At 40.9% G+C, this 27871-nt stretch overlaps 1 protein-coding gene across 1 annotated transcript in view; it reads right to left on the bottom strand.

Moving 5' to 3' along the window:
- Window positions 1–1990: 1990 nt before the first annotated feature.
- Window positions 1991–27871, bottom strand: part of EPDR1 (ependymin related 1) — a 47453-nt gene continuing 21572 nt past the window's right edge. The window contains exons 2-3 of the mRNA XM_019538814.1: window positions 9113–9321; window positions 1991–4544 (exon numbers count right to left, since the gene is read on the bottom strand). Coding sequence (XP_019394359.1) covers window positions 4354–4544; window positions 9113–9321 — 400 coding nt within the window. The 3' untranslated portion in view covers window positions 1991–4353. The remainder of the gene's footprint in view (window positions 4545–9112; window positions 9322–27871) is intronic.

The following is a 27871-nucleotide window of genomic DNA, read 5'->3' as shown; positions in this document are numbered from 1 at the left end:
GACCCTGCAGAGCTTAATGGGATGTGTGTCCTAGGGGCCCTTGTCAGCTCAATGTTAGCACTGCAGGCTCTTTGCTTCTCTGCTTGAACTTCTGTACAGGTCAACCCAAGTAAGCTTTTCTCTCAAGAAAACAAAACTGGGGAGAGTTCTCCTGGATGATTTGAATGTAAATAGGAGTTAGCTGTCCAATTTAGGTACCTCAATAGGAGTTAGCATTCTTAATAGCTTGGTGGGCCTGGACCACCGTGACTGAGAATTCATGGTATGAGAATGTATGTTCTCCTCTACTTTACAAGGTAACTATCATTTTGATTCGTCCCCCTGCCCTGCTGTGCCCCCCTGCAGCAGTCAGGTGGAGCGCCAACCCCAGGCTAGCAGGGGGCATGGGGATCAGGCCTGGACTCCAGGGAGTGGTGGTGGGGGGAGGTGGGGAGCTGTCCCAGAGCAGGGGACAGCTCCCAGCCACACAGTTTGGGATTGCAGCCTGGCTCAGTGGGGCTTGGGGTGATGCCCCATGGCTGAGCAGCAGCAGTGCCCTGAGCACTCCCCTCACTTTGCTTGTCGAGGGGACAGGGAAGCTCTCTGTCTCTGATCCCAGTGCTGCTCAGCTCCTGGCTCCCCACAGAAACTGGGATTGAGTAGCACCAGTAGCACAGCACTGGGCCAGGGACAGAGAACTTCCCTGTCCCCTCAGTCCTGCTGCAGGCCATGCAGCACAGACCCCAGTTGGGTCCCACTCCCCACCTGTGCCTTGGGGGAGCTAGAAGCTGAGGAGCACTGGGATTAGGGAGGAGATGTGGCAGGGATGAGCAGCACTAGGACTGGGGGAAATATGGTTCCCCCCAGTCCTGGTGTTGCTTACCCCCCTGCATATCCCCCCCAGTCCTGGTGCTGCTTACTTCTCCATGGCTCCCCCCACCCATCCCAGCACTGCTCAGCTCTTGACTCCTCCCAGGCATGGATGGGGAGAGTGAGGGGCACTGCAGCTGCTTGGCCACAGGACATCACCCCAAGCCAATGCAGCCAAGCCAGGCTGTGATCCTGAGTTCTGCACCAGCACCGTGGACAACTCCCTTCCCACCCTGTGTGGCTCCTGCTGCCTAGGCTGACCAGAGCAAATTGCTCCTGGTCAGCATCTACACATGTGCTACTGTGCAGTAGCTAATGCACCGTTATTCTAGTACCTGTATTGCTGGTACTAGCAAACAGTGCATTAGCCTCATTTACTGCTCAGTAAGTCCCACGCTTGTGTAGACACTGACACTGACAGATTAGTCTAATGTGCAGAAAAGCATTTTGTGTAGACATGCCCACTGAGTAGTGCCAACCTTCATGAATCTCCTACTTGAAGCCCTCTTGTAACTGGGACCACTTACACTGTGTGAAATATGACTAAGAATGGAAGAATTTGGCCGCAGGATAATACTAAAGCAAAGCAAACAATTTAAAAAAAGAACTAACCAAATGTTCAAATCTCCACCCCAAACTCAAACTAAAACTTTGTTCAGTTTTTAGGTTCAGGAATGTTTGGTTAACTCTAAATAAAACAATGTTGTGTTTCTACACATCCTGCTTTTAGCTAAGCCTTGAAGCAGAAATACAAAAAAATATGGCAAGAAAGTCTCTGTTTGCACTATTTCTGGCCCAGTTGAAACCAGGAAGTACTGGAAATCTCACAAAAAAGCTTTGTCGAACTCAAGAGGTTCTGCCACTACTTGTGAATATTCTATGATGTGTCTGATGCAGGGCTGCAATTGCTTTCTTCTACCCAAGGAAGCTGTTATGAACAAAGCAGTAGATTATCATTTACATTAAGTTTCCTCTCCATTACTTAAGCACCTAACACTTCTACAGTGATTTAAAGAGGCTGTAGTGTCAAAGAAAGTCCAGCCCAAATGCCTCTGCTACAGTAAATGTTAATCAACTAGGCAAATTCTTGTGGTCAGTAAGTGGCTAATTTAAAACAGAGAAAATAACCCACAGTTTTTTTCTTTGTTTTTTTCTCTGACAATTCTTTTTATTGACTTTATAGAGAAGCACTTGGAAATACAAAGACATTGTTTTAAAGGGTACCCATCCTGCCATCTAAAATTACCCTGGATATCACTGCAGCATATTTTTAAAAGCATTTTTTGTTGTAGAGTTCTGCAAATGCATATTTCAAGGAACACCAGCATCATTGTTAAAGATCACATAATAGTCAACAGAAAATAATGCATATTTGCAGATCACACAGCTATTTGTTATACCACAACAAAATCATCCTAAATGATACAGTATCACAGTTCCATGTTTGCTAGCCAGGTTTGTTACATTCCCCAGATTTCAAAGAAACATATGTTAAGAAATGCAGGTTAATCATTGCCCTAATAAAAACAGTAAACAGTTCATATTTAGGTTGTCACAAAAATACAGAAGGATCACACAGACTGAATGCATACTAAATTCATAGCTAAACCAATCCTTTTTCTAATGAAAATGTTATATTTGGGAAACTTTTATAATTAACATTATATTTTAGCTTTTTCACACGGGTATGTGCAATAGGCATTACACCAAGTAATATTTCTCTCGGTACACTAAGCAGTGTTTCAGACCACATCTATTGGGCTACCCCTCTAAGTGATAAAAATCTACTAAGGTTTGAGAAACTAATAAAGTACCTACTACTGCTCTCTTCCTAAAATGATTTAGGCTATGACTCTATGATTTGGGTATTTGTTAGGTATGGTGCATCTGGTTAAGAAATTATACATTGTATTAACAAGAGTCCCTCTCTCACTGTGCACAAGATTATTCTTGTCTTTAAGAAAATTGTCCTAGGAAAGGATACCTCATATGAAAGTATTAAACGCCTAACTCCAGCTCCATAGCTTGACATCCCAACTCACACTAAATGCAACTAACCCTTACATTGCAGGACAACTTGCAGAGTAAGGTAAAACCCAATGCTAGCAAGGAAATAAAAATATATCTATAAATATATTATTAATTAAAAAATAAAATCTTAAACTTGTGGAATATAGATGTATTTATAACAAATGCAGAAGCATAAAGAGTGGGGCCATTAAACTGATATCATTTGAAATGTCCTGTGCAGATCTTCTTTTGCTTTTTTTTATGGCTATAAAAGTGCAGTTCTTGGGGCTTCTTGGATGTTATTTATGTATTTATTTATTTATTTAAAGTTAAACTAGGGTCTCCTTCCTCCCACCAGCAAAAAGCTGTAGAGGATAAGGCCTTGGAAAGCTGATCTAACCCCAAACATTCTCAGTGATCAAAGGGGTAGGTGCAAACAGAAGCAAGATTGTCATTATGCTTAGATACTAGCACACTGTAATCATACCATGCAGAAGGCATTTCAAAAACCTCTTCCTCCCCCCGCCAATCTGTCACACACACACAGGTCTTTCACTTGAATGAAATGTGAGGCGCTGTACATATATAAATCTAATTTTGCCTAGTCAGGTGACAGGAACAGGTGCTTTTACTTCTACCTGAAATTATAAAGCCTTTCATACTCCCTGAAAAGGCAAGACTTCTGAAAATAGGAGTTACGGATTATGAAAGCAATTTAGAGTGCACTATATATTAATCTCTTTGCATAGGTTAAAAGCAATAATGCCTTGACAAAGCATGTATTAGCAATGTAAAGAACCAAAAAGTTGTCTAATTAGATTCTCTGGGACTAGGAAATACAAGAAAAGTTTGGTTTTTTACTCTCTACAAATTTTATATTAGTGCTATATGAACAGTTACTCTGGTTTCTTAGGAAAACATTAAACAAACCAAAGACTTGACTATTACCTTTCTGAAGAATAAAAAGGAAGAAAACCCTCAAAAATTGAAACCCAGAAGCCAAGAGATCATATTTAATCTCTCTGACACACTCTGCTTAAGGGCCATCTTGTGTTTACAGTTCAGCACACGATACTTTTTGCTAACCTCACTGCATACCAGTCTCTTCATAAGTAACAATGTTCTGCTTTTCCTTTTACATGTTAAGAGCACAACATACTTTTGTGTTGTCATCCTGGAAAATTAAATAATAAAATATTTTAAAAATTAGTCACAATTAAAATAAACAGTATCTAGAAACATAACTTTAGTGGAAACTCTACAACAGCAAGTGCATCGCTGAAGAGAGTCTAACGTAGGGAACAACTGAAATAAAGAGATCTTTTTTGTTATACATATTACTCAATTAAATGGTATGTTTCCTTGCAAACAAAAATGTTATGATTCCCAAAAGAGCAACAATCAGCTTGAAAATCAAGTTAGATGTCAACAGTTGATTATTAATTGTCATCCCTTTCATTACTATTTGTTTGCTGTGGCAGCCAACATCCATAATCAGCATTCATCTTTCATCCATCTTGGCTGTGCTTCTTGGCAGGTGCTGGGTGGGGTAAACACAGAGGGGTCACTAATACCCAGCTGTAGATCAAAAAAACGGGTGGAAGTTGTCACGCTGTAGTTCCTGGTATAGGTTTCCTGTACTGGGTAACAGTCCTTAATTGTGTAAACTCCAACCCAGGATTCAACTGAAACGAAGCACAAAGTTTATCTATTTTATAGAACAAACACAAACGACTTATTGTTATTTTTGTTGTTATTGTTAAAGTTTTAAGTGAATGCTCATAGATTTTCCTCAGCTACGTAACATCTTGTAGGCTTGGACTTTCAAAACAGCCCAAAGCAGCAGAGGGCCTTAATCTGTAAAAATCTCAACCTTAATGGAGAAGTAAGTGGAAGATGAGTGTTTTTCCTGCTTTTTCATGATAAAATATTCAAATACACATACATGGAATTGGTGGAGCAGCTTGTAAAAGCTGTGTACAGAACACACATTGTAAGCAACTTCTGAACAGCCCAATTTCTACTATTCTAACAGCACAGGTCAGTTTTGCTTTAGGTTCAGCTGATAGCCATTTAATCTCGGATTATAAGGACATTTTATTCAGATTGCCATCTTTCAGTCTAATATTGGCATAATTCCTGGCCACTATTTCCTCCTTATGTATTTTTACTCTCTCTCATTAACTTACCTTCCTCTGCTCATCTCTCCTGTCTCTGTGCCAGTCTCATAACAAGCTTTAAGCAAAATACTATTTTCACTGACCCCTTTTCCTTCCTGACCCTTGTTTCCATGTGATGTCAGTATTTGCTTTGTTTCTTCTATTTACCTGACTCTGATACTCACAATCCCTTCCCCAAATCTCTGACTGTCCTGTCTTTTGAAACATTTTAATTTTCCCCATTTTACTTCCTTTATTCTAATAAAGTCCTGTAAGTTTACTGTCCATTTTTCATACTAGTAATCAGATAAGTAGATTTCTCGTGCTTTTCTAAGTAACACTTCCATATCTTCCACATACACGTGTTTTTGACTGCTATCCCTGATTCTGGCCCCAAAATTTTACCTATATTCCAAACACATTCGGCACCCTCAGTTTTATTTAAAAAAAAAATATTTATCATGGAAAAAAATCCCCATGAAATTCAAGTGTCCAACAGAATTATTTATACTAAAGGAATAAATAACACAATATGTTGAGTTTTCTGCATGAAAAAAGAAAACTTAGTCTGGGTAAAAGTTATGGATTTTGCCACCCACCTGGACCTGAAGCCTAGCAGGTTACGAGGTATGACTGTACTTTACTCTGCCTGTAATTTGGAAACCATTGTCATAAGCCTGTAGTTAATGCAATCTCAGACATAATCCCTTTTTCTAAGACTAAAGGCTTTTGTCTGTTACCATGCTCTGGGAACTTACTGTAGCTTTTAACTCTTCCTGTCGATGTTTCTCCTTTTGTCTGTCAAACCATTGGTGAAAATGTCTCCCTCAAACCAGAACTCTTCTTCTGTACCCAATATCTTCTACCTTCCTGTTTTCCAACCATCTTAACTCCAAACTATGACTTTTATACTGATGATATTCAGCTGTCCATATCTTACCACATCTTTAATTCAAACAAACATGGCATTCTTCTCATCTTCTTCCAGCTAACTATCTCAAACACAGACATGTTTGTCTTGGAAATATAAAGAACTTTCTAAAACACAAACTTCAACTCCTCTCTCTCTTAACTAATTCCTCCTGTATGCTTCATGCTTTGTGTAAATATCGGCATCATCCTAATCCCTAAATTTTACCTCTTCCACCACCCCTCTGTTTGCAAATCTGCCTATCATCATCTGCCTTTACAGCATTGTCCACAAGAGCCTTCACTTTGCCTGCACCCTATGGAAATCTTCACCTATACCTTCATTACTGCAGCTCCCATCAGCCTGGCATCTCCACTGGGGCACTGTCCGGTTCAAGATCCTGTTCAAAAGGATCCTACTTCCACCTTTGCTCCATGGCATGATATGAATCTCCACCACTGATTTGTCTCTTGAGGTGGAAAATGCTGTCTCCTGTTTTTTTTTTTTAAAGTTATGGTTTTACTCCAAGTTAACTCAGGGACTTCTTTTATTTCTCTCAGGTCCTCTAACCACTGGAGGTCCATTCACCTACTGTTGTCATTGTTGATGCCAGTATTTCTGTAGATGCAGCTTCATATATTCTGCGATCTAGAGTAGGTTTCACTGACCTACTGTTGCAGATCACACCTCAGAGTATCTTTCATCTCTTGCCTGCCTCTTTTTCTCCCCCTACCCCTCCGTTTTTAAGTCTGTTCCAGTTCCACAAGGTGCTTTTTTCACATGCCTAACTTTACATTTGTCAATAGTCCTAATGATATTAATAATTTTATGGACAAACAAATAAATTGCAGTAAGATAAAAATAGGCAGAAGCTAACTACGAAGTCGCTGATATATGGCAACTGTCTGTGTGCCCACTCTTACCCCATAGTAAGTAAACATTAAACCACAGTAACTTAGCTTTATTTTAAGCCCCATTGCCTTCTAAACAAAGGTAATTTGTCTGTTCATATCATGTAAAAACTCACCAAATTAGAGGTGGGAATCTAAAAAGGAACCTACTTGTGCAGAGGATATGGGTTACAGTTCATATGAAAGGTGCTTTTGAAAGGCAAAAGTGCCATAACTAAACAAAGTGAATAGACATCTTTTCTGTAAAGTAGTAATTGAAAAATGTCTCCCCTGCAAAACACTTTTGGAGTTTTGAAGATTGTATAAAACATTGATTACTGTCTGTATCAAATAGTTTGTAAAAATCTGAACTCACAGGTATGACTAAAATTGAGAATTAAGAGAATTTTAATCCTGATGACTCTGTCTTGGCTTTTTAGCTGAGTTATAGTCCTTGTAGTCAGATGTGTATGTTACTCTCTGTGACTGAATCCATTTGCAGGCTCTATCTTAACCTTGAGTTTAAACAAGCCAGTCATACTTTCTGCAGACATTTCAGAGCTTTGATTCCCTTTTGTCTCCCTGCTCAAGAAGACGGTGTTTAGTGTACATTACATATTAATTTCGAAGAGCTGGAAAGGAAGATACCTGAACATAACCACTAGCCAGCCACCCATATCCATTACGATATATTCAGATCCTAGCATTATGCATTTGATCATTCCTTATTACAAAAATAGAATCCAGCCCCCATAGGTTAAAAAATATAAAATATGCTGAAGGCAGGGATCTCCTCATTTTACAAACCCTTGTAAGTGATCTTTTTTTTTTTAACCCTTTTACGGCATGAACTTGCTCTTATCGAAACAACAGCCAAACATACTTATTTTCTGCCCTTATAAATTGTGTCACGTGCTGTGCAGTAACCACATTATGAAAATAGTTCTAGTGATGACATAAAATGTATATAGGCCACCTCAAAAAAGACTGATAAGGTCATCAGTGGTTCAACATCCCTCTCCAAAACCCAAAATGCCAAAAAAAAAAAAAAAGAATCAGACATTTCAAAATGATCTGTAGGTTCCTCCTGAAACCTGCTCTTGCTAGTACAATCAGACTCTTAAAAGCTGAATGAAAAATAAAATGCTAGTCATGTACTTTTGGGTATCCACTTAAAACAGCATAACTTTAATATACCTGCAGTTTGCCAATTCCAAGCCAAATTAATTCTGAGGGATGGATACAGAAGTAAGAACAAGACACTGCAATCTTTAAAATTTGCCATACAAAACTTATGCAAATACCCTGAATATACAAAGTATGTCAGAACATATTCAAATATTTTCAAGAATAGAAAATTGATACTATCTGGATAATAAATACTGTGAATGATCCAAAAACACTGTATCTTAATAACAATTTCCTTGGCATTGTTGATTATGCATCTCCTGTATAACTTTGGAAGATCCAATCTAGTTACAGTTGTAATAATCTTTTTGTTTGTTTTATTTCTCATTTTTTTATTCCAGACATAAAAAAAAATTCCCCTTGGCTAAATACTTCAGTGCAAGCGAATCCATTTATCTGCTGGTCATGACCATGAGTGTTGTGTTAACTGCATAATACCAAACATTTAATTTTAAATTCAAAGGCTTTAAGGACTATAAGCTGTCCAGATCATGTCTAAACCATAGACGAGATGGAAGCCAGTGTCCTACCGACTGTTTCTGCATCCAAAACCTAACACCCTGTGCCTTCTGAAACTTCTGCCTATTTCCTTTTGTGAGCCAGGCATGCAACTGCCAAGTGCAGTACTAAGATTGAAAAGAGAGGGAAACTATCAGTTTCCTGGCTAATGAAAATTCAGTGTATGGTGAGAGTGTATGGTGCTGAAAAATAACATACTGAACTTATGATAAAATTCAAGATGAGTATATATGCATGCTACATTTAAGTTTGTTTGACTTTGTAACACTCTACTTATTGTACCTCTACTTATATTATTGAACTCTCTCATGAATAATTCTGGGTTCATCCCAAAGACTGTACTGAAATATGGTAGGATGAAAATGACTCAACTGAATATATTTAATCCTCCTTAGATCCAAGACATTTGCTTAATAAAATACAGCACTAGTAACATGATATACCAGCCATGCTAGATATTTATGTTTCCTTTGTATGAATGTTGTGGTAATATGAAAGTCAATGCTAGGTGTAAGGGCGAAAATTGTGCATTTTTCTGAGTAAAAGAAATGTACTTTTTTAATGCTGAAACAAAAGGAAGCACTTACGCTTCCTGGCTGGCTTTCTATCAGACCATTCCTGTACCATAATTTCATCTCCTGGTCCTCCAATGTAGTACTGATCTTCGTAAGTTGAATTGGCAGGAATATCATAAGGATCCCATGGCTCAGTCAGAGCAATTTTTGAGCACAGCTTTGTAACTTGTTCAATCTGAAACAGCACTGCATCTTTATAGAGGAATATGTATTCAAAGAACCTGAAACATTTAAAAAAAGAAAACAGTTAATATTCATAATCTTTCTACAGACGGAGCTCATAGGTCTGATACAACTCACAGACCCTGTTTTCAGTTGCTTATCATTTAATCCAAGTTTCACGAGCTCAAACATTCTATGTTGGGTATCTGCCTCACTGATTTTCAACCCTTCTTGGACACAAGTGTAGGGAAACAACAGATTGTTAGACCAATGTTAAAATCAGTTTTAAAACCACTTGGCTGAGAACCTGCAGGAAGAACTTAAGATTTGAAAGACAAGAGGTCTCTGTCAGGGATGTGGCTTTTGCCCTTTTCTGTGAAAACTTTCCTAATTCTGGCCAAATTACAGTCTTTGAAAAACTGCAATTTACACATGCTCAGGAGAGACTTTTGACAACTTAATTCTCATGGGGTGCAGACAGAAGTGCAGCTCCCTGCTGCAACTGAGAATGCTTTGCAGGAAGTGTACCAAGTTACAATGATCCCCCAAACCAAACAGAAGTTCATTGGTTCCAGGAGGGAGGGGAATCTAGCTGCTGGCTGGAAGCCTGCAGCCGGCTTCCCCTAGCAATGGCCCCTGCTTCCTCCCAGCCTCTCCCTGTCATCAGAATGAGAAGGGGAAAGGGAGCAGAGGGAACTTATTCTAGGGCAGGAAAAGGTAACCTCCAGCATGAGTGCCAATTAGTGGCACACAGAGACATCTTCCCTGGCATGCTAGGAGGCCTGCAAGGAAATTGTTTTAAAAAAAAGTGTTTTAAGTTGCTGTTCCAGGCTTTCTGGAGCAGCCACAGGTCCCAGCACCAGGGCAGGCACTGGCAGCAGAGTTAGGAGAACACAGCAAGGTTGCAGTCTGCCTTCTGCTAGCCCCACTCCTTCCATCGGCTGCACCCCCCCAGCCTGGCCTGGTCCCTGGAGGGGGGCTGCAGGTGGGCGAGGCTGAGGCCTGGGCAGGTGCTGCACTGGGCCACCATGCTGGAAGCTCCCAGTGGGTGAATCTGACGGGGGTTTGAGCAGACGGATGCTCCGTTGCACCAGGGTGGGGTCAGCACTGGGACACAGGTGAGGGGTGCAGGTCTGGGCAATGCAGGGAGAAACAGGCATGGGGGAAGGTGCTGTGGGCTGGCCCTAGGCCCTGGCCTTGCCCACCCACAGCTCCCCTCCATGGGCCAGAGCCAGCGCAGGGCCGCTGTGCTGCAGGCTCCCAGCTGGCTCGGCCCCAAGCGCCACCTGTGGTGGCTGTTCCCAGGAGCCAGGGGGCTCCCATGACCAGGCCCCAGCACCAGGGGCAGCTCTGCCTCACTTATACTGTGCTTAGCACACAGTGAGGCCAAGCCCAGAGCTGGGAGCCTCCTGAGCCCAGCAGCCGGGCATCATCCCCTCATGGGCAGGGCGGCTGCGGCTGCGGCCCATCCCTGCGGAGCTGCGTGGGCTGGGCTGGGCTGGGTTGTGCCCCTGCCCATCTACCACAGCCCAAATCTGTGGAGCCCCGGGGCAGCCCCTGCTTCCCACCTAGCCCCCACTCTCTTCCAGCTGCCATTTTACAAAGCAATGTTTATGATTATTAACTATATTAATAACAGTGTGTACTGTCATGTATCCCTTGCCCCAGTTTTGTTTTTTTGGCATGGCAGCACTCTGGCATCTTACAAGGTAGACCTTGTGGGTTTTTCAGCACTCCAGCCAAAAACGTTTCCTACCCCTGTTCTAGCGGTTCTCCAAGCAGTGCTGGAGGGTGGATTGGTGTATTGGAGCTCCTCCCCCTTCCCCCCCGAGGTGGGGGGGCTCCAGTTCACCCATACCACCCTCCAGCAGGGGCTGAAAAAACCCCAGACTGAACCCCCTCCGCGCCCTTTGCCCCTCTGAAAACAGTGACAAGCTGGGAGGCAGTGCAGACACAAGTTATAGAAGATGGTATGTTTTGAAACTCCCATGTAATGAGAGCTTGGATTTTCACTCAAACGGCCATTTTTTAAACAGCTTGCAGGTGTGCACTTGGGTTTGATCATAGCTATAAAACACTTTTTGTGGCCAGATCAGGCAAAAATTGTCACTTCTTTCTGCACCTTTATGTTCTGTCTTTACTGAAGATGACTGAGCCTCACTCATCAGATTGGGCTGACAAGATTGCATTCACCAGCCCCAAAGACAAAGGAGGCATGCAGGAGCTGAGCAGAATTTTACCTGCAATTTCTCCTGGCTGCTTGGGGCCAGAGTGATTCCCAAACCAGAAACTGAGAAAACAGATTCTTCCCTGTTGGCACTGAGGCAGCAAGGACAAAAAGGAGGAAGTGAGAACACTGGAATGCAGGGGAATGAAATATGGGTATAGGTTGAGAGTACTTGTGGGAGTTGGAAGATAGGGGCAGCAGAGTGGGTTGTTATATATATATCTGTATCACACCCCCCCCATACATACCCTTTCATATTCATGTTGTCCCAACGCTTATTATAGGCCTTTCAAACATTATACCAAATAGTTATTAATTATTAATTTCTTCATGGGTATTTCTCTGGCATTCATTTATAGACTAAATGAACTGAAGAGGTAGTATTAATTTCACTTTATTTATGATGACCTGAGCCAAAGAAAAATCATAATCAAAACTGCCATAGCTGTCCACTAATCTGGGGTGCCTAAGTGTAGTCCTGTAAGGCCTCATAATTTCCAGAGCCTTATCTGATTTATAGCACATGGTTTGTTTGTGTGTTCAAACTATTAATCCAAGTGACTTCATTTACACTCATAAGAACACTGCATTCTAGAATTCTGTTTCAAATGTCTCACATTCTAGAATACCTAGAAAATGATGAGTGTACAATTAGTGGCCACTGGTGAACATTTTAGTTTAAGTCTGGCTTAAGGTTAACTTCACTCAGAAACTCTATAGCACAGTAAGGAACAAAATCTGATTATCCGTGGTGGAATTGAGCTGTCTTAACCATGAGATGGTCCTTTCCCTTCCTGCAATTTCCTGCTTCATTTACTAGGCGCCTTGCAGCTTCTATAACAAATGATGCAGATGTCCTACAGACAGTGGCCTCTTTTACCATCTGCCCCAGTTCCTTCCTAGAACACTATCCTACCTGTGCCATGAGACATGGCTTCTGGAGAAAAATAATATGTGATGATGTGATTAAAAATGGTACCATAGTTGTAACAGGGAACCAGGGGCTCCTGTTACTTTAAGGGAAGGAAGGAGCAGGCTAAAGCATTCAGCAGGAGATAGCTGAATTGGGGCCTGCTACATTTTTGATAAGCAGCCAGAAGAAAGCTTACAACAGCAGGGACCTAGGCCTTGAGACCGAGAACTACTAGGTAACCAGAGAGGGCAGCTGAGCAGGGGAATCCAAACAGCTTGTTAGGCTGAACAGAAACCCCAGAGCTCATTTTCAAAGACAGCAGTCAGATGACCAGAAAGGTCAAGTCTTGGCTGTATATTAGGGCTGTGAGAAACAGCACTGTTTCGTTTCGACTTCCATTTTGCCGTTTCAAAGGAACAGCATTTTGTTTCACTGTTTCGAAGCACCGTTCCATTTTGTCAAAAATGTTTCGCTGTTCTGATGCATTTCAACGTTTCCCCCCAAAGGCTATAATGGGGAATCACAAAAATGCCTAAAACTTTTCCATTTCTTTCCTGATTTGAATGGAAATGTCAGCAATGGTAGCCCCTGCTGAGGCCACAACGCATGCCAAGTTTTAAGGAGATAGGTGCAGGGTTTTCTGGGAACCTGCACCTCAAACTGATGACAAGCAAAACTCGTGACATGTGTGACTATGTGTGTTTGTTAAGGTGCCAGGGGGTGAAAACTGCAGGGATGGTAGCCCTTCTGAGGGCATGAAGCTTGCCAAATTTCAAGAAGATCAGTGCAGGGGGTTCTGGGCAACTACACCTCAAACTGTTCAGAGCAAGACTTGTGTCACTTGTATGTGTGAAAGCACACAGAAAGCTCGGTTCAAACAACACATTTTGTGCTGTTTTTCCGTCTCTCCCCCAGAGTACTGGGTTTGGAAGAGACCTCAGGGAAGGATCACAGTCACTGACCAGATACACATGTCAATACAAGGGCAGTCCTTCCCCTCTCTTCCCCTTCCCTCTCCTTACTTTTTGTTTCCCTGCAAGCAAGCCCAGCTTTGAAACTCGAAATCTTTCAAAACGTTGCAAGTGCCTTCGTTTCAAAGCTATTTCAAAGCCTTTTGTTTCATTTTGATTTTGCTGTTTGAGCTTGAAACGAGTTGAAACAGTGTCGAAATGAAACAGCTGTCGAAATTTCGCACAGCCCTTCTGTATATAAGTCCAGCTCTGAGTTGGAGCTGGCAGTCTATATCTGCAGGTTGTAGGAGAAGAAGTTAAGGGCAGAGCTGGCTGCTATGGAACAGTATGTACTCTGGGAGGTGGGGGATCAAGTCAGCTCTGGGAGGACAGGGGCAACTGTTATATTCCTGACAGGGCTTGGAATGAGTTGCAACAAGAGGGTTAAAACTTTGCGTGCGTGTGTAAGTTTAAGCACCAGAAGACCAAAGTTGTGGCTATAAGGGAGGTGTAGAGGCCACAGAGGTGCTTAAGGAGCACTCAATATAGAGTGCTATAAGGGTCAGGGACCCCAGGGTGATGCAAAGCAAGATCTGGCTTCCCAGGATTGGGGATTCTAGGGGGTGGGACAGCAAGCAAGAGCAGCCTTCCCAGGATCAGGGCCCCAGGGACCACTACACAGAGCAAGAAGGGGCTGAGGCCAGGAGCCCAGAGTCTGAGGCAGTGACCCTGGGGTGAGGGGACTCAGCCAAAGGAAAAGGGCATCAAAGCCAGGAAGGTGGAAGCTCAGACAAGGATTGGGGGGGACTGAGAGGCTCAGTATTGGTTTAAGACAGGATCATTTTAAAAGAGAAATACAGTGGAGTCTGTGGCAGAGGAGACCCAGTTTGGAATCTCGGGGCAGAGAAGTCCTGAGGGCTGTACAAAAAAGGAAAGGTACCCAGAAAGAGTCTACCCTGGTCTCTGGAGGCAGCCTCCCCAGTTATGTACCTTAAGATCAAGTCACAGCAGGTGAGAGGTAGGAGGTGAGGGAGGCCAGGGAGTGCAGGTAGGTGAGTCTGACCATTACAGGGTGTCAAATGCTGGGGGCAGGTCCCCCAAGCCTGTCACAACAATGCATGCATGCACGCACACACACGAACAACAGGTCAACCTTAATTCTGGCTGTTCCTAACATCTGAATACTTAACTTTGCAATATGCTCTTTTTTTTAGCATATATTTATATAACAACCCAAAAACTAGAATAGTAGGGGCCAACCTTTTTGGCAGGTGTACCATAAGTTAGCCCCACAACTTCTCCAAGTGCCACTCTGATCCCCTTCCCCTGCCCAATCTGCTGCTCTGCTCCCTCCCACAGTATTACCTGTCCTCTCCCCAGTCTGCCGAATACTACACATAAGGCGTTTATAGACATGCTCTGGGAGGCAGGAGGAAGGGCATGGAGGGATGCTTTAATTAGCACAGCTAATTAATATGCCCACATGTATCAGCATTTCCATGCTGAAAAATAGTAGTGAGGTGCTCTGAGTTAACGCTCATCAAATGAGCTTTAAAGTGCCCCACCGCCATTTTTCAGCACAGGGATGCTGATATGCACAATGTTGGAGTCTGCTGGAGCATGGTAGGCAAAATGTCATTAGTTCAATGGGAAATTGATTACACTACCTCCTAATGTGGTGAAAATTGACACTGCTTATGGATTTGCTTAACTCTAAGCCAGTAATTTGGGGTAGGCCAACAGAGCTCCAGCCCTGGTCACCAACTTAGTAGGTGTGCCAGAAATGCTCCCCACCGCCACTCCCACAGAGTACAGACCCCAACAGCAGAAGCAACCATAGGGTCTCTAGGAGCAAAAATTGTGGCTTTTGCAGTGGTGGCAGCATCCAGGGACTCTTTAAAGAGTCCTCAACTCAAATACTTGTATGTCACCCCACTTTCCTACTCTTGGAACCTCTGCCCCTCCACAATTTTCAGCAGCACCTCCCTGCCTGCCCCTTCCTTCCACCCCAATCTCCTGACAGGTTTGTCCAGGGTGCAAACACCCCTTCTTTAAGCAGACAGACATTCACTCTGACTTCAGTGGGATTACCTGTGCAGAGGATTTGGGTTACAGTTGATAAGGAAAGGTGCTCTTGAAAGATGAATTTTACTATACAAATTTTTAAAATGTGCAATAAACATAGCGAGTAGATATTTTCCTTGTGAATTAGTAATTGAAAATGCACTAAATTATCTTCAAGATTAGAGCCTTCTCTAACCCCTACCAAATCAAGATATTTTACTGACTACACTTCCACCTGCAAAGGAAAGGATGAGAGAACTCAGATATGCTAGATATCAGACACATCACTTACTGGAATGCATTCAGATACTATGGGGATGCGAGTTATATAACTGACTTAACCTGGAATAGAATACTTGCAGTGAAAACCAAGTGGCTACTCAGAGACTAAGGTACTAGTTATTTTGAATAATTTGTCATCCCTAAAGCAAGTTAATATAATTAATGTTGTAAATATGCTGCCCTTGAAACTTATACACAGTTTGGGTATACCTCATATCCTTATTTTTAGTGGGGATTGTTTCTGTGTACTTCCTCTATGTAATAAACTCAAAGTCCACAGGGACTTTGCATTTCTGCAGGATTTGGATTTTGTTATAAATCATTAAAAATGAACTAAGTTGTTCTTTTACAAAAGGAACTGTTTACCAGCCAAAATTAATAGTGAAATGTGCATGGATATAAAAATGACAATCTAGCACATTTTAAAACAAAAATATTTGAAAACCATTTCCTTTTTTCCTTACCTGCCAAGTCCTAAGTGTACTCCCCGTATTTGTTTTAGGTGCTTGAGATGTCATTGGCTGCTTGAGGGGAAGTACAGATTCCTGAAAATAGGTCTTGGCAGAAAAATAAAGGAAGAACTGATTTTTAATTAGGCTGTTTTTTGAAAAGTAAATGTATTTGGAATTTGTTCCTATTTTTGGTATTCTTCTATCAAAAATGTAAGTTCCTAAACAGTTACATAAAGAAAACCCCAAATGTTTTCCAGTACATCTTCAAAAATAATTTATAAGGCAATACTTGCCTCAGTTACTATCTTTTTATTTCCCTTCCTCTTTGTTACCTTATGACATAGCCTTAAAATGTCTCCATTAGTATCCTGGACTGCTATAAGGGTAAGTTTGAATTTAATTGAATTGAATTAAGTTTATGGAATAGAATATAGGAGAGTTCTGAGTCAACAATGAGTGGATGACACGTGGAGTTTTGTGCCATCTCCAAGTTCGGGTGTATATAGTAGCTTTCTTGTAGTATGAAAGGTGCCTGGTAATCCTGTGCCTTGGGACTTTTGCTGGTCACTATCTAGGGCCAGGAGGGAATTGGCAGGAAGAGCCCAGACAAGCAGCATTTTTATTATTGCTACTGGTTTCTTAGGGTGGCATTTTTTGCTTTCCTCTGAAGCAGTGGGACATAAGGCTGGGGACTTTTAACTGGAGGGTGCTGATGCTCTGGGCAGTACTTAGAAAATCATGACATCCCTGGCTAGAGGCTCTTGCTCTTCTCTTCCATGCCATGCCAATTGCCAGAATTAGTCAGGGAGGAATTTTACATCTAGGTCAGACTGGCATGGACTGTGGCTCTGTAGACATGGTCTTTTTTCTAGGGTCTTCTGAACATTTATTATCTGTTTCCCTGTCAGTGCAGTGGTAGGGCACTGGCAGTAGCCTCATCTTGTCGGCTTTATCCATAGCAGATTGTAGGGTATCATTGGAGTTTCGGGTATTGTTCCTTGTGGTTGAAAGAGAGGGTGTGAAATGGTAATTTTAGGGATTCCTTGTTTGAAAAACCTTATGTGAATGCAGGGGACTGGACCCTATGCCCAGGAGATCCCTTCCAGTTCTACATTCCTATCCTTGATGCTCTTTTTTTTTTTAATGAACAAACCCCAGACAAAGGCATGAGAGTAGTGTTCATTTCTGTATTTTGTAATGTTTCATAACCCTGGGCTACATCCTGCTTATATTTCTCATTCATCGAGTCCCACTGCCTTCCCTGGAAGAACTCATATTAGACAAGCAGGATTTGTTCTAAAAGTATGATGCTGTAACCCTTATTTGTGCATAATAACTCATGTCCAGAGCAGACCCAATTAAATTAACATAGAGATGCCAGAGTTTGTCCCTAAAGGCACAAGGGTATCCTAAGAAACCCAACAGTGTCTGTTTCCTCTGTGCCCTAATTGCAGGATTCCCATTAAACTGAGTGAGATTTTTATTGATTTCAATACCAGGAAATAATCCTTAGCCTGCTATATAAGCACATCCAGGTTGTTTGCAAATGAACATAGCTTATGGGCTTATTTAAGGACTTGGCTTTTGCAAGGATACATTATTCCATATATGTTGTGGAATTGTATACAAATGTTAATAGTTTTTTTAATACTCATTACGAAGGTAGTAATTAAATTTGTGGCCCCGCAGTCTGCTCCATGAAGGTGGGCATCTATGTACAACCCAGCAAAAGACCCTCCTAAAAGTCAGTCATGCTTTCGGCTCTTGGAGAAACTCCATTCTGTCCTCAGTTTGGTGGCCAAGATGTCACATATCTCACTGACATCAGGCTATTTTGGGGGTTTACTTTTGTATACTGTAGATTTCCTGGCATTATCAAAACCAAAAAGGAATTGCTTGTTGTCTAACTGCCTTTGCTGTGGCTCAAAGGAGTGTGACCACTGGCAGCAGCATGCTAAGAATGGCATGATATATCCAGGCATACCAGACATGGTCCTTCACTAGAGAGAGGCAAACTAGTGGTCTGAGGCTAAGATGAGGAAACAGAATTTCCTTATGTTCTAAATCTGGCTCTACATCATTTTATCTGTGGCTTTGGGCAGGGCATGTACAGTACAGTACTTACAGCCTTAAAATTGTATGTGACTCCTTCTTAGTATTACATGTATTAGCATAATACCTAACAGGTCTAGTCTTGGATCAGGATTTTATTAGACAAGAAATAACACTTAAAGCAAAAAAAAAATTCCTGTCCAAGACAGTAACTGAACAACACTGGGCTCTTGAAAACCAGATTGGCCTTGCCAATAAAGACAGACAGAATTTTAAGTAGCCAGAACTGTAAACTATTTGATTAACCTTTTCTCCCCGTTTGCAATCATTGTGATTTAAAGATCCTGCTCATGTCAGTCAGGGTCTGTATTAATTAATAATGATTAAGAAGCATTTTGAAGGTGAAACGCAAAATGTATTGGGCTGATATTCAGGTACAACCAGTGTTAAGTTCCAAATTAATTTCAAAAGTTAATCTTTTCTGTCTCCACTGAGATGAACTGGCAGGGAGAGAGTACATCTACCTTACATTGGTTTGGATGCATTTTCAAAAAAACATTGCTGCAACTGGTGTTTAAACATTTAAAATTATTTTCATGACCTAAACATGATAGACATTGCATTGTCAAGAAACAAAGTCTTCTACATTAGTGAATAAAACAAAACCATACATGGTCCCAAATCTGTAACTGTTTGGTTTTCATGTGATAAGGTACATCACCATTTTCATGGTAGAATTGCTTCTGTTAACAGTTCAGTTACTTAAGCAAAGTGTTTATTAGTGTAACTCAAATATCCAGTTACATTATTATAACAAATTCTCATCTTTTCAGCTGTTTTAATTTTAAATAGGAACACTTTGGAGGAAAAAGCTGCTGAGCAAACATTCAAGGAGCTGATAAACACCCTCTACAGCTCAAGAATATTTCATCTGCTTTTGGAAAGCTCTGGCCAACTCATTTCATAACTGTGAAGCATTCGTTTTTTAGTATATTTCTGGGAACTCCATTCCTCTTTCCCATGAAGTTTCGGTAATTTCAGACTTGTGTTTTTCTTCTGGTGTATCAGACCTCAACAACAGCTGTAATTTACCATATTTGATCTCATATGTTTGGCAAGAATGATGGACTATGGTATATTGTACAAATATAGTATCGAACAAATACATAGAACAGTACAGGAAATCAGATATTGTGTAAATTCAGTATTTTTTAGACTGACTTAAATCATTCTCAGATTTCATAGGTTTTCTTTTTCACTGGACTAAGCCCTCCATATCAGGTATTTAATTAACATGATACAAACAAAACTTTGATGATAATACACATATTTAAGTAAAGACAACTAAGAGCTTTAATCCAGTTAATTATATAGTTAATATAAAAGGAAAATCTTAAATGTAAGACAGAGATCAAGAAGTGAAAAGTCAAAGCCAAATCAACCTTGAGGATTATATATTTGTGGGACTTGAATTATTAAACTCGTTCAAAAGTTATGGAATCCTTTTATGCTTTTCCTTTTTCTCCTCCATAAATTAGGTTAGCTAGTTTGGCCAAAACTATAGGAAACTATGTTCTTCAGTAAGAAAAGACTTGCATTGTTTCCTTTGCTGTTCCTTTTTAGGCTATTTGTTGTTCCAAAATAAGCAGTCCAAGCCATCAAAAGCCTTACACAGAATCCTTAAAAAGGACTTTGTCAATCTTAGAAGGGTTCAAAGAAGAGCGATAAGAATGATCAAGAGCTTGGAAGATCTCCCGTAAATATAGACTGAAAAGCTTTAGAAAGGAGATGAATAAGAGAGGACAGAATAAAGTACATAAAAATAATGAACAATTTATAGAAGAGAGAGCAGGAATAGATGTGTATATTTTTGTTTTATAATACAAGGGAAATTCAATGGCACTGAAAGACAGGAAATTCAAACCAGATAAAAGAAAATACTTTTTCATGAAGTATGTTACACAAAATAATCATACTGAATTTGGCAAAGTTCAAAAAGGGTCTGCATATGTATATGGATATCAGGAATAACCAAGGTTACATTAATTAATGACAACAAAAATTTGGCATGGGATATTAAATCTTGTGCTTGAGGGTTTCTGTCAGTCTCTAAATAATAGGATGAGACCTGTGGACAGTAGACACGTTTTCCCACATCTGCCAACAATGGGGTTCTAGTTTTGTCTGAGACAGGATACTGGGCTGAATGGATCTCAGGTCTCATTCAGTATGACAATACCCATGTCCCAAGTGAGAAAGACAGTACTGGACAAGGCCCATATACTGTCCACCTAAACCATTTAACATAACCATCTTTGTTTGCAAAAGGCTATTTTGAAGTAAACACTCATCTTTCAAATGGGATTGTGGGATGCAACTTCATACTCATTATACAAACATGACTATTGCTCTGTTGAGATGGACAGCTATAATAATTTACACTGGGAAACTGGACCACAGGCAGAGCACCTTAGAGCTATATGTTCTTGTGGATTGCTTGGGATCAAGTGCTTATTCTGCACAGACAAGATGATCTGTTAAAAACTATATTAGCATTGTGTTTCTAAGGCTAACTTCAGAAGATATGCCATTTTCAGATGATCATGAATCACAGTTGGGATGTTGCCAACACTTTAACTTTTCAACATCTTTGTCCAAAGATGCGAGCATAGTTTATTGTCAAGCAAGCTTTGCTCAAGAATGGACATACACTTCAATGAAAATAAATGCAACTTGAATTTTGGAAAGTTTGTCTCTTAACATAAAAATAACCTACTTTGATTCATCCAGAATTCTTTATGCAGATCTCTCTTCTTCTTTCTTCCACCTCCTCCTTAGCAGAGATATTAGCAGTAATTTTTGTGCCCTGGGCAGAAATGCTGTCAAGTACCAAAGTACATGGGAGACTGGGTAAGCATCAGAAAGCAGTAGTGCAGAGCACTGCAGGATGCTGTTGGCACATTCTAAATCAAAACCTGTGGCTGGTGCTCTGCTTTCCATGGTCTAGTTAAGCTTACTATAGGACTTACATTCCATGGGGATTTAATGATGTGTGTGAAGACATTAAGTGGCTCTATCTTCTTGATACACCTCAGAAGATGCCTGCTCCTTAGTCTGGGTCCCACGGATAACTCAACCATGTAATTCGCTTGTAGTACTTTGGATCACTGGTATGTGGCTCATTTCCTATAATGACATTGGCTCTTAAGGTACCTCTCTCTACCTGTACTCCAGAGTCAGGGACACACACACACATTTTAATTAGAGTGGCTCTTGGAAGCTGCTCTAATTAAAGTGCTTACAGCATCTTGTGTAGTCAGCGGCCCACATTTCAAAACAGTGGTGGGGGTGATTTAAAGCTCAATCGATGAGATTTCGTTAAAGCACCACTACCATTTGAAAAGTGAGACACTGAATATACAAGATGCTGTAGCTTGCTGAACTGTTCTTATTAGAGTGCTTCGGCAGACTTAATTAATTGAACGTGTCAGAGCATATGTATAGGCACCCTTAATTCTAAATTATTTGCACATTCAAATCACTACATCTGGTGATTATGGGGGGACTTTACTTATCACAATATCTGGTGAGAAAGTAATACAGCACAGCAAACACTCCAGCAAGTCTTTTACATTATAGTGGAAATCAAATTTTTTTCTGCAGGGTCTGGGTTCTTCTCAATTTACTACTTATTAAAGGAGAGGAATGACTTGAGAATCTGAAGTCAGAAAGCAACTTTAGTGTCAGTGATTACAAAACAGTAGAATTCATGATCCTAAGGAAAAGAAGGGAACATTGGGTGGTAGGAACAGAAGACTTTAACAAACTTAGAGAACTGTTTGGCAAGATCCCATGGGAAGAAAGTCTAATAGGAAAATGTGCAGAAGAATTGGTTGCTCCTTAAAGAGGCAATATTGAAGAGCACGTTGTACTGATGCAAGGTAGGATAGAAACCCTAGCAACAGACCTGTCTGCCTAAAGTGTGGGCTCTTCAATGACTTGAAATTTAAAAATGAATCGTACATAAATTATAAACTTAGCCATATTTCTAATGATGACTATAACAGGATGGTACAAGCATCTGGTGACATCCAAAAAGCCAAAGTACAATTGAGATGCACCTAGCAAGGGACATAAAAGATAACAAAAACTATTCTATAAATATATTAGACTTTAGAGCAAGACCAAGGAAAATATAAGTAGTGTATGATTAATGTTTTGTTTGTGGATAGGAAGTTAATGATGGAGAATGACATGTTTAATACCTCTTCTACTTCACTCAGAGGCCTTAGCTGGAGTATTATGATGTAGACAAGTTGGCAAGAGTCCATAGGAAAACAACAAGAATGACATTTAGAAAACCTGACCTATACAAAAGAACTGAAATCACTAGGTTTGTTTAGTCTAGAAAGGAGAAGACTAAGGGGAACCATGATAACAGTTTTCCAGCATGTAAGAAGTTATAAAATGGTTACACAGAAATCAGTTTGGATGGTCAATTGTGGGTAGAACAAGACAGAATTGACTTAAATTGCAGTAAAAATTTAGTTTAGATACCAGGAAAAACTTTCTAAGTGTAAGGCTAGTAAAGCACTTAAATAGGCTACGCAGGGATATTGTAGATTCTACTTCAGTAGCAGTTATAAGAACAGGATACAGAAATACCCGTCGAGATACTAATAGAGGCAGATTATGACATAAGAGATATTATAGTATCACTTATAAATTGAGGATACTAAACTCTACATTTCTTTTTCAGTTAACCCAAATTATATCCTCTCAATATTCCTAAATGCCTGAATGGGTTAAAGTCATTGGATAAAAGTAATCTGACTATACCTAAGTACCAATAAGAGATGGAAGTTATTTTTGTTCAAAAAGAGTAATGAAATTATACCAGAAGAATAATAAAAGTTGTTTATCATATTATCTGTTGAAGCATTGTGCATGCCTTTCACCAAACTCCTTGCCCTGATTTTTCTACTGAATCCATTTACCTTTCACTGTTTGCAACTCATCAGAAACGTGCAACTATTTCTTCCTGTGAGAGACCTTTTAACAACTGCTTTGCAGTTTTGTTACTTGTAGAACTGTATCATCTATGTTGTGCAAGAGATGTTCAGATAGGACAAGAGGCACTGGAAGAGTCAGATGAGGGTACATTTTGTTTTGTTCTCATCTCTCTTATTGTAGTAGCATGTGGAAAAAGCATTTGGCATATCTCCATGCAGTAGACTGAAGTTAACCTAACACAAGCTAGGTAGAATGGCTCAGGTAACCCTTGTCTGAAGTGGCATAACTTTGAGGTGCTCAGAGGGCACTTAGCACAAGTTAACCAGCTTTAACATGTGAATGCTTGCATTGTAAGTGCTCTTAGTATAGTCTAAGCGTAACATAACTTCACCCTAAGTGCTCCCCAACTCACCCTGCACTCTGGGATGAAACATAGTTCAATATAACAGGGATCCTCCACACCTGGCCCTGCCCCAACCAGCTGCTGCCCAAAGCCTGGAGGAGTGTAAGGAATAGAGCTATTCTTCTGTGGGGAAGAACTGGGAGGGTTCCCACTATGGGAGAATGCCCCCTTCTGCCAATCAGCTGGTTGGCAGGATGGGAGTATATTCCCCTGGGGCAGGAACACTCCCAGCTGTCTGAGGCAGCTGCTGCTTTTTAGCAGCTGCCAACTGCCACTTGACAGCCTGCCCCCTTCCCAGGCAGGAGCGCAAGCAGGTTGTAAATTAATGGGCTCCCATAAGGGCAATGGGTGGCTCAGGGAACAGTCCTCTAGCACCCTGTGGCTGAAGAGCTTGCCTGTGAAGCCCTCCAGCCACGGGGCTGGAAGAATGTCTGCACAATCCAGGTCCTGAGCTACTTGTCTGGCAGAAAAAAAATTTCTGGTAGAAATGAATGGCTGTATGCAGCCTTAGCGGGGACTGCAGAGAAGTGAGGCTTCAGGAGAGTATGTTTTGAAGCCTAACAGGAATCTCCAGCTAGAGACTGGCTGCATCCCAAGTGGGCCAGTGTAAATACTGAAGTTTCTGCCCTGGTCACTTTTGAGAAAGTTCAAAGTGTTTATGAGACTCTTTAAAGCCTCGTGTAGCCCGCAACACAGTGCTCTCTGCAAAAAGACTGTCCTTCACTCTTCCTGCCTGGTGGCAATTAGATCAACTGGAAGGCTTGTACTGTTTCTTCTTGAGATTAAACCCTGTACAAGAAGTTTCAGGGGTTTCTTGGCAACACCTAGGGTGTTTGCTTTCTTGGCAAGTATACTAGAACAGTAGTCTAGTGAACCTCAGAACACCAGGTGAGACTGCCATCATTTACTTGAGCGGCCTTGCAGATCACTTTTGCTTGTTTTCATGTTATGTTTGATTCTGCATCTGTCAAAAGGGATAAGCAGTTTTTATATATCACTTGTACTGATTCACTGCATTAGAATTGATCATGCACACAGGCACTTAGCTACTGGGTAAATGTTAATACAATAATGAATATTAATATTGCTGAAACTAATTTTGACCCTAAACATATAATAGACAAATAATAATTTTATGATCTTTCTAAAACTATTTTTGAAATATCTAGTGTTTGCTCCAGGTAAATTAGTAAGTGTAGTTGGTACAAAATTATTTCAGACATTACCTGTCTATATGATATATATATAGTGACTGTTCTCCTGAAACAACTGTTTCTGAAGACATAACTATCAGCTAAAATAACAGATTGGCTAAGAATATGTTTCTATTTTTAAGAAAAAGTTATATCCATTTTAATTGTATTAAAAAACAGGTGTGACCAAAAACCATGACTGACACATTTATTTTTCATTCAAGGACAGTTCTAAGAAATAGCAGCAAGGAGGACAAGACCTGTAAATAATATTGGTATAAAAATACAGCTCTGGCACTGTTGAAAGTTTTCCTTTGCTCAGGAAAAGGTCACTAGACCTATTGAATATATTTAGACTACCCCATGCTGATTAAAACTTGACATAAGTAGTTTAACATTTGGTATCGGACAAAATAATAACACTAAAGTCTCTGGTAAACAGGTATGCCTGTCTCACTTTTGGGTATTTTCCTAAAATAAAATTATCTGTAGCAAGCATAAGCTGGAAAATAAAGTTTGAGCTTTGATCATCAGCAAGAAATGAGACTTTTCTTATATATGCAAAACCAATTCACTGGCTCCTCCTAAGAAAAACACTTTTCTTCTCCATGACAACATCAAACGCTGTCATCAAAATAACTTATCTTTCAAAGAGTACAAATTATAATTATCATAGATCCAGCTTACAAAGTTTGCATCTTTTAGTTTTCTGCTGTTTAAAATTCCAAATACGTTTAATAAGTATAATGGCCAGGATTTTCAAAAATGCCTAGTAATGTTGACTATGTTATTATTTTTGTGCCCAACTCTGAGATTCTGAAAGAGGCTTAATTTTCAAAGGTTATTCAATGCTTTCTTACATTCAAGTCCTTTTAATGTGTCTTAAGCTGGACACCCAAATATTAAAAGGATCCAAAATCTTTAGCTAGTTCTGAACTTCTTGACCAATTCTCTTACTTGTTTCCTCCAAGTAGTCATTTCTGGTACAGTCCTCTACTCTTCATCTGTGGAGACCTGAGGCTCTGTAAGCAAGCACTGTAAATTCTTCTTTTTGCAGAAGCCATTGAAAACTATACTCATGTATCTGTGACTGGATAAGTAACTCTTCAAATTCTACCTTGCAAAGGAAACTAGATGAGGTTTATCTATTATACAGTTTAGACCTATTCCTCCACATTCCCACATACTCCCATTGGTTTCAAGAAATTACCACTTTTCCATCCATTAACATCAGGTTGCCAAATCATGCTACAAATTTACTTGTCTCATTCCAGCAAACACTCTATATCCAAGAGGCACAAGTAAATAAGTATATTATTTATCTCATTTTCCCTCCAGGGTGAACACAAGACCCTGCCATCCTAATGCAACCAGATACATGCTATCACCCAAGAAAATCCTAGCATAGACAATCATGAACTTTAACCCGTTGTTCAAAATTAAATTTAGGGTCTGATCCAAAGCCCAGTAAAGTAAGCACAAATAAATCTTATTGGGCATGTCAACACATGCAATTAATGGTCAAAAAGCTTACTGCACAGTAAAATACTGCACAGTAAGCTTTCCTTGAGTGCATGTCGACATGTTCACCCATTGGGAGAAAATTTACTACTGCACTGTTTTTATGTGGCAGCCAAGTGGAAGTCTAGGCTCCCTCAGGTGCTAGCTCCAGGCTGGCAGGGGGCACTGGTGTGAGGCCTGGGCTCCAGGGGGCAGGGGGAGCTGTCCCACTTCCAAGGCAGCTGCCTCCCATACTGCACTCCAGCCCCAAGCAGCTGCCTGCTACCCACCCCCTTGCTCTGATCGCAAAACCAGGCCAGGGCAATGTCTGCTGCCCCTGCAACAGGCAGCTCCTGGCCCTGGCTCTGCAATCGGAGCAGGGACTAGGACATTTCTCCCTGCCCCTGGCAGCTGCCTGCTGCCAGGCAGGCTCCAATCGTGGAGCCCAAGCCAGGACAATGTACCTCTGCCTTGGCAGCAGGGGCAGGGGGACATTGTCTTGGCCTGGGCTCTGTGATCAGAGCCCGCCACAGCAGCAATCTCCCAGCCCCCATTCTGATCAGGGACCAGGGCCGGAAGCTGCCTCCTGCAGAAGTAAGGGAACATTGTCCCCAGCCAAGCTCTGCAATCGGATCCAGCCCCAGCAGCAGGCAGCCCCAAGGGTAGAGTATTGCTTTTCCCCTGCTGCCTGGGCTGACCAAGATCAATTTATCAATTAGGTATCTAACTGTTTGCTACTGTGCGGTAGTAACTGCACGGTAAACCTACTACCTGTATTTACAGGTAGTAGAAAACCAAGCAGTAGATTAATCTACTATGTAGTAGCTCATATGAATGGTTGCATAGTGACACTTTACTGTGCAGTAGATCAATCTTGTGTAGATGCACTCATTGAATCTGATAACAGGTTAAATCCGACACATCAGATCAGTTGCATTCAAAAGACAAAGTAGTTGAAAAAAGATTCCAAAAACTATATTTACAATACATAACACAGATACAAATATACATCAGGTAGGTAATGCATTAGATAGGTAATACATCAGGTAGGTAATACAGATTCTGTTGAAACATGATGGATTGCAGAGACAGAGACAATGTGGTCTATAAAATCATATTTCCCCAAAGGTTAGTTTTCACAAATCTAAGCAATACACTGCCTTTCAGGCTATTTCTTTTTTGTTCTTGTATCTAAAATGTATAAAGAATGTATATTTTTTAAAGGCAAATCACTAACAACTTTATATCCTTAACTAGCCAATTGCCCGTCAAGAGTGACAGGGGGTGGGGAGGGAGGGGGCTGGGATGGAGCGCTGCCACCTAACGCCCCATGCTGTCGCTGTTTTCCCCTCTTGCAGGGACTGGAGTTGGGGAGATGAGGCCAGTGGCGCCCTCTGTCTGGTCCTCAGCATGGCTTTGGAATCATGGTGGTGCTCCCCCACACCTGGAGCACTATGATTGGGCATTTCCATCAGCCAATCAGAGTGCGAATAAAGCGTTATGGACAGACAAACAGACTTAGGCTTTATAATATTAGAATTATAGTCACCTCAATCAATA

This window comes from Crocodylus porosus, unplaced genomic scaffold (assembly GCF_001723895.1).
Source record: "Crocodylus porosus isolate Cpor-Errol unplaced genomic scaffold, CroPor_comp1, whole genome shotgun sequence".
Lineage (NCBI taxonomy): Eukaryota > Metazoa > Chordata > Crocodylia > Crocodylidae > Crocodylus > Crocodylus porosus.
The sequence above is the reverse complement of the archived record's forward strand: the minus strand, read 5'-3'. Positions and strand labels throughout refer to the sequence as shown.